The 7500-nt window shown below is 50.0% G+C and overlaps 2 protein-coding genes across 4 annotated transcripts in view; both read right to left on the bottom strand.

Moving 5' to 3' along the window:
- LOC142988642 (stimulator of interferon genes protein-like) overlaps positions 1 to 7500 on the bottom strand; it is a 114422-nt gene that overhangs the window by 16401 nt on the left and 90521 nt on the right. Inside the window, exon 2 of the mRNA XM_076137871.1 lies at positions 1539 to 1618. The gene's annotated coding sequence lies outside the window, so the exon portion shown is untranslated. The remainder of the gene's footprint in view (positions 1 to 1538; positions 1619 to 7500) is intronic.
- LOC142988650 (protein phosphatase 3 catalytic subunit alpha-like) overlaps positions 5676 to 7500 on the bottom strand; it is a 16228-nt gene continuing 14403 nt past the window's right edge. For all 3 annotated transcript variants that reach the window (XM_076137885.1, XM_076137886.1, XM_076137887.1), the window contains one exon: positions 5676 to 6527. In XM_076137885.1, the coding sequence (XP_075994000.1) occupies positions 6349 to 6527 (179 nt within the window). In that variant the 3' untranslated portion in view covers positions 5676 to 6348. The remainder of the gene's footprint in view (positions 6528 to 7500) is intronic.

Genomic DNA, 7500 nt, shown 5'->3' with positions numbered 1-7500 from the left:
AGGCTGACCAGCCAGGTACAGCAGGAGGCCGCCCACCCCTGCAGCCGGCAGGGTCCATAGGCTCAGACCGCAGGCCAGCAGGACGCGGCTCAGCACAGGCGGGCATCGGTACCTGGGAGAGAGGCGGAGCCAGAGAGAGGTGAAGGCCCGCCCACGACACACTGAGAAAACTGAGAGAGAGGGAGAGAGAGAGAGAGAGAGAGAGAGGCTGAGGGAGAGAGAGAGAGAGAGGCTGAGGGAGAGAGAGAGAGAGAGAGAGAGAGGCTGAGGGGAGAGAGAGAGAGAGAGAGAGAGAGAGGCTGAGGGAGAGAGAGAGAGAGAGAGAGAGAGAGAGGCTGAGGGAGAGAGAGAGAGAGAGAGAGAGAGGCTGAGGGAGAGAGAGAGAGAGAGAGAGAGAGAGAGAGAGAGAGAGAGAGGGCTGAGGGAGAGAGAGAGAGAGAGAGAGAGAGAGAGAGAGGCTGAGGGAGAGAGAGAGAGAGAGAGAGAGAGGCTGAGGGAGAGAGAGAGAGAGAGAGGCTGAGGGAGAGAGAGAGAGAGAGAGAGAGAGAGAGGCTGAGGGAGAGAGAGAGAGAGAGAGAGAGGCTGAGGGAGAGAGAGAGAGAGAGAGACAGAGAGAGAGAGAGGCTGAGGGAGAGAGAGAGAGAGAGAGAGAGAGGCTGAGGGAGAGAGAGAGAGAGAGAGAGAGAGAGAGAGAGAGAGAGAGAGAGAGAGAGGCTGAGGGAGAGAGAGAGAGAGAGAGAGAGAGGCTGAGGGAGAGAGAGAGAGAGAGAGAGAGAGAGAGAGAGAGAGAGAGGCTGAGGGAGAGAGAGAGAGAGAGAGAGAGAGAGAGGCTGAGGGGGAGAGAGAGAGAGAGAGAGAGAGAGAGAGAGAGAGAGAGAGAGAGAGGGAGAGAGAGAGGGGCAGAGAGAGAGAGACTCTCACCTGGTGTTTGCGTGGTGCAGCATCTCCTCTGGCAACAAACAGAGTCCGTGCAGCAAATGGCCCAGTGTCAGGATGAGGATCGCCATGGCGACCCAGCCAAAAAACCTCTCAGGTGACACAAGCCATACGCCCACCATCGCCGTGACAGCCGCCACTGCGGCGCACACCTTGGGTAGAGGCCCACGAGGCCGAGGGACGACAGCGTCGTCGTCGTTAAGGAGGTTCTGCATCTGGGAGGGAAAGGTCACCCGGGGTCACAGGAAATCTTTACGCAGCAAAATATAAAGAATAACGAGCAGGTTTACAATCCAGCGTGTTCAGGGATCAGAGCTTTACCCTCTTTAGGCCTCTTTATGACAGTTTGGGTCAGTAATCGAGGAAATATTTCAACTTAATGATCTCATACAGAATGATGTCATACAGAGTCCCATCAGTTACGCCAACGTGTGTGTGTGTGTGTGTGTGTTAAGGTCCTGGAGTGTAAACAGCGATTAGTATCCAATCCCTTTGAGTGTGTGATCATGTTGCCGTGTGGTTTGAAACGATTTGTTATTACAGATAAAACTTAGTTGCTCATTTTTAACAAGTACAGACAGAGAAAATAGAGTTGGACTCACCGTGCTGTGTGTGTGTGTGTGTGCGCGCTGAGCTGAGTCCAGAGGTGTATTTGGTGTTTCCTCCTCTCTCTGCTCCACTCCTTGTCCCTCTCCCACGCCCTCAGCCTCCGTCCTCCTTCACTTTCACTTTCACAGATACACCCTGATCCCCTCCCCCCCTGATGCTCTGGGTGTTTCTGGCCGTCGCGAGGGAATCCGGCAGATGAAAAGCGCCGTAAAGAACCACAAAGGTTCGTGTGATACTACTGGTTAGAGCACTGTCACATTGTGTGTTGACAGATGAGAGTGTGTACATTAAATGGGCTTTATGTGGCTGATGGGCTTTATGGGAGGCAGTGGCTCAGTGGGTAGTGCTTCCGCTTGGGAACCGCAGGGTCGCCGGTTCGTGCCCCTGAGCAAGGCACCGAACCCTCAATTGCTCCCCCCCCTGCGAAGGGTGGTAATGTAATGTAAGTCGCTTTGGATAAAAGCGTCTGCCAAATGATCGTAATGTAATGTAATGTAATAGTGGACCGTACATCACCCAGCACGTCTCTCTTACTTACCTATGACACAGTGGGATTCACTCCCACTCTGATGGGAGTGAATCCACAACAGGAACAACGACAGGAACAACAGGTCCAGTCTGTGTGGAGCATAGCTCACGTATTTTCAGGGCGTTTCCTCTGGCTTTACATTAGTAAGTGATTGTGGGTGGGTGTGGGTGGGTGTGGGTGTGGGTGGGTGTGTGTGTGTGTGTTCTCATTGATAAGGAAATGAAGGCTCTGACTCCGCACCAAAGGTTCATGCATATTTTATTCAAGAGTAAAAAAAGTGGATCGTCCCATGGGGCATGCTTACAGTGTTAGTGACTGGGGAGTCAAAACAGAGAGAGAGAGAGAGAGAGAGAGAGAGAGAGAGAAGAGAGAGAGAGAGAAGAGAGAGAAGAGAAAGAAAGAACCGTGGCACAGTCTCTATGGCACAGGGTCTCCCAGGGGGGTTCACCTCTCCCAAAGAAGCACAACAAGATCAACCAAGGAGCAACGCAACATAAAGAGCAACCAGCAGAGAGAGAGAGAGAGAGAGAGAAGGACAGAGAGAGAGAGAGAGAGAGAGAGAGAGCTTAAATATTAGAAAGAATAATGTCCATAATAAATAGAATCATAATAATCATAGAATCATAAATATCATCAAATAAGGAGAGGAATCATCAGTAGTTATGCTGGGAGATTACACTGTTTCCTTTAAGTTGTGCAGCAACACACCGGCTCTTCTGTGTCCTGCTGCTTTTGCGCGCAGTTGAAACCATGCAATCATGCTGCGGCTGCCTGGCTGCCTGAGCCTGGGGTTATAGTTTGGCCATTCATCAATGCTAGTTTAATATTTGTTACTGTTATTCATATTTACCGTTTTAAAAACAACTCCTGTACATCGACAAAGAAGAGAGGAGGAGAGAGCGCAGAGCGACGCCTGGGGGTCAGGAGGTCAGGAGGTCAGGAGGTCAGAGCCGACACGGGGCGCTGAGAGAACCCACCGGGTAGAACGCAGGATGAATACAAAAGAAATCAATCAACGTAACCGTATGTACAAAATAAATAACTCCTTATTCCTCCGTTTGTTTAGTTTAAGCCAGAAACAGAATTCCTACCATAGTGAAACACGGAGCACAAATAGAATCTTCACATTATTATCAAAGAACTTAACTTCTGCATGCACTGATGCGTTTATAGAAATGCTTTACAAAGATCCTTTACGCCGACGTGGTCCGCCTCCGGCACAAGAGTCTGTCGCTGCTGTTTGATCACAGACGGGACGAGAGGATGTAGAAATAGAATACCTAGGATATACCTCACACCCCCCCCGGCCCTTCCCTCCTCCATGAAGTGCCCTTCTTCCTCTCTCGTGCGTCTCGTTGTCACTTGTGTCACACGTGCAGTAAAACCTCTCTGTGTTTCCTATTTACACGCAGCAGGTCTGGAGGAACGCCTGCTTCAGGTCGGACCTGGGCCCAGAGAGGGACGGGAGGTCGGGGGGTCGCGGGGCAGAGGGGCGGGGGGGGGGGGGGGATCTCCACCCGAGGAACCCGCGAGGAAATCCGGCAGATGAAAAGCGCCGTAAAGAACCACAAAGGTTCGTGTGATACTACTGGTTAGAGCACTGTAGCATTGTGTGTTGACAGATGAGAGTGTGTACATTAAATGGGCTTTATGTGGCTGATGGGCTTTATGGGAGGCAGTGGCTCAGTGGGCAGTCCTTCCGCTTGGGAACCGGAGGGTCGCCGGTTCGTGCCCCTGAGCAAGGCACCGAACCCTCAATTGCTCCCCCCCCTGCGAAGGGTGGTAATGTAATGTAAGTCGCTTTGGATAAAAGCGTCTGCCAAATGATCGTAATGTAATGTAATGTAATGTAATAGTGGACCGTACATCACCCAGCACGTCTCTCTTACTTACCTATGACACAGTGGGATTCACTCCCACTCTGATGGGAGTGAATCCACAACAGGAACAACGACAGGAACAACAGGTCCAGTCTGTGTGGAGCATAGCTCACGTATTTTCAGGGCGTTTCCTCTGGCTTTACATTAGTAAGTGATTGTGGGTGGGTGGGTGTGGGTGTGGGTGTGGGTGGGTGTGGGTGTGTGTGTGTGTGTGTGTGTGTTCTCATTGATAAGGAAATGAAGGCTCTGACTCCGCACCAAAGGTTCATGCATATTTTATTCAAGAGTAAAAAAAGTGGATCGTCCCATGGGGCATGCTTACAGTGTTAGTGACTGGGGAGTCAAAACAGAGAGAGAGAGAGAGAGAGAGAGAGAGAGAGAGAGAGAAGAGAGAGAGAGAGAGAACAGAGAGAAGAGAAAGAAAGAACCGTGGCACAGTCTCTATGGCACAGGGTCTCCCAGGGGGGTTCACCTCTCCCAAAGAAGCACAACAAGATCAACCAAGGAGCAACGCAACATAAAGAGCAACCAGCAGAGAGAGAGAGAGAGAGAGAGAAGGACAGAGAGAGAGAGAGAGAGAGAGCTTAAATATTAGAAAGAATAATGTCCATAATAAATAGAATCATAATAATCATAGAATCATAAATATCATCAAATAAGGAGAGGAATCATCAGTAGTTATGCTGGGAGATTACACTGTTTCCTTTAAGTTGTGCAGCAACACACCGGCTCTTCTGTGTCCTGCTGCTTTTGCGCGCAGTTGAAACCATGCAATCATGCTGCGGCTGCCTGGCTGCCTGAGCCTGGGGTTATAGTTTGGCCATTCATCAATGCTAGTTTAATATTTGTTACTGTTATTCATATTTACCGTTTTAAAAACAACTCCTGTACATCGACAAAGAAGAGAGGAGGAGAGAGCGCAGAGCGACGCCTGGGGGTCAGGAGGTCAGGAGGTCAGAGCCGACACGGGGCGCTGAGAGAACCCACCGGGTAGAACGCAGGATGAATACAAAAGAAATCAATCAACGTAACCGTATGTACAAAATAAATAACTCCTTATTCCTCCGTTTGTTTAGTTTAAGCCAGAAACAGAATTCCTACCATAGTGAAACACGGAGCACAAATAGAATCTTCACATTATTATCAAAGAACTTAACTTCTGCATGCACTGATGCGTTTATAGAAATGCTTTACAAAGATCCTTTACGCCGACGTGGTCCGCCTCCGGCACAAGAGTCTGTCGCTGCTGTTTGATCACAGACGGGACGAGAGGATGTAGAAATAGAATACCTAGAATATACCTCCCACCCCCCCCCGGCCCTTCCCTCCTCCATGAAGCGCCCTTCTTCCTCTCTCGTGCGTCTCGTGGTCACTTGTGTCACACGTGCAGTAAAACCTCTCTGTGTTTCCTATTTACACGCAGCAGGTCTGGAGGAACGCCTGCTTCAGGTCGGACCTGGGCCCAGAGAGGGACGGGAGGTCGGGGGGTCGCGGGGCAGAGGGGCGGGGGAGGGGATCTCCACCCGAGCGGGAGATGGACGGCGTGCGGTGCTACAAAAGGTGAACAGGAATCTCCTCCTACGAATGAAAGCACGGCGTGGGCTCAGATTAGAGTGCAGCTGGAGCTCAGACTCCACTCAGCTCAGCCTCCTTCCTGTCAGTCTCCTCGCTCCTCGCGTGGCTGATGGCTGAGATTTTGGTGAGTTTTTGCGTAAGGAGAGAAAAAAACCAAACACATTTTGGGGATGTTTCCATGTGGCGGCATGTTGGTACACACACACACACACACACACACACACACACACACACACACGCACAGGCAAATCCCACACAGTCTAGCAACGACCATACAAAAGCAACTTCATCACCATCCACAACGTTTGATACCACTTCCTGTTGAGATGCAAACAGGAAAAGGAAATATATTTATACTGTATATATTTATATATGCAGGAAGTGCCCATCTTTTAATGCAACGCCCTGATGGCCACGCCCCCCCTGCACACACCGATACACCAACTCGCTGACTGGCGAGCCATCCTCAATCTATACGGCCAGCTGCGGATCCGAGTGTTTTTGTGGTTTCCTGTTTCCTGTGCAGGTACACGGGATGCGTAGATCTCTAAAGATGGCCGACCAGTTCAGGTGGGAAAGTCCAGGCACGTTCACACCTTTACACACAGCTGGGTGGGGCAACGGGAAAGGGGTGGGTGACAGAATATATATATGTATGTGTGTGTGTGTGTGTGTGTGTGTGTGTGAGATATATGTCTATGTACACGTATCTATAAAGATGATACCATGTCAGTATGCAGGTCTGTGTCTGGGCAGGTGGAGGTGTGTGTGTCTGTGTGTGTGTGTGTGTGTGTGTGTGTATATATATGTGTGTGTTCATCACTGTATATTGCTGTTGCTGTCGGTGCCGTTGGGCTCGCTCATGTTCATGCGGCCCATGGACACGCCCACACTGTTGACGCCGTCGCGGCGCGGTGGCATCCTCTCGTTGATGCGGTCCAGACCTTTGGCCTCCTCGAAGCTGCTGATCCGATGCTGAGGGGAGAAGCCTCGGATGGCTGCGGGAACACACACACACACACACGGAGTTAATGTTAAGATATTCAGTGTTGTGCGTTGTGTGTTGTGTGTTGTGTATCCAAACCCCTGTGAGCTTTGAAGGAAATTCCAGACCGCGTTTTCTGCCGATCATTTGGGATTTGGATAACAAAGTTCCGTCGCTTACACACATCTACAGGATAAACACACATACTAACATGAACACACACCAGCCAGTGCTCATCTGCTGTCTGAGTGCTGAACTAGGATTAGTTTGACCTTTGCAAAGGTGAAGGTCAATGTGACCCGGGCCAGTGATCCTAGATCAGTAGTCTGAGATGCTGCGACACACAAAGCACAGAGCGACACACAGAGGAGCTGCTTCATCCTGAGAGACGTCACACCACACACACACACACACACATCTGTGCTGGAATCCTCTGCTTCTTCTTCTTGGCTCAGTTTTGAAGCCCAATGTCCGTGTTGTTGCCTTGGTAAGACATTACATCGTCAATTCTTTAGTGGTGCTGAGCTTTGCCACACTTTCTTCTCCCCCTCAGTGTATAGAACCACACACACACACACACACACACACACACACACACACACACACACACACACACACAGTACCTAACAAACCAGCTACCAACCATAGAACATACAGAAGAAGAACTACATGAAGAACCCATCATTTATTGACTGAAACAAATGATGGGCTGTAGTTCAGGTGGGCTGAATGTAAACACACACACTTAACTACAGCGTGCACGGCAAAGACGACTTCTAGAGACAGACTGTCCATCAGACACACACACACCATGACCACAATCTGTTCAATACCGACAAATACACTCAGATAGTGAGTTATAAAGGATAACATGTTGTTGTTGTTTGTAGAGAAACAGATTGATGGCATGTTCACCTTCCACAGAGCCACAGTCTCTGTTAGGTGCTGACAAGAGGACACACACACACTGACTAACACACTGCAGA

This window comes from Genypterus blacodes, unplaced genomic scaffold (assembly GCF_046128005.1).
Source record: "Genypterus blacodes isolate CSIRO-AG114 ecotype Tasmania unplaced genomic scaffold, CSIRO-AGI_Gbla_v1 ptg000340l_1, whole genome shotgun sequence".
Taxonomy (NCBI): Eukaryota; Metazoa; Chordata; class Actinopteri; order Ophidiiformes; family Ophidiidae; genus Genypterus; species Genypterus blacodes.
Note: the sequence above shows the minus strand (reverse complement) of the source record. Positions and strands in the feature narration are given on the sequence as shown.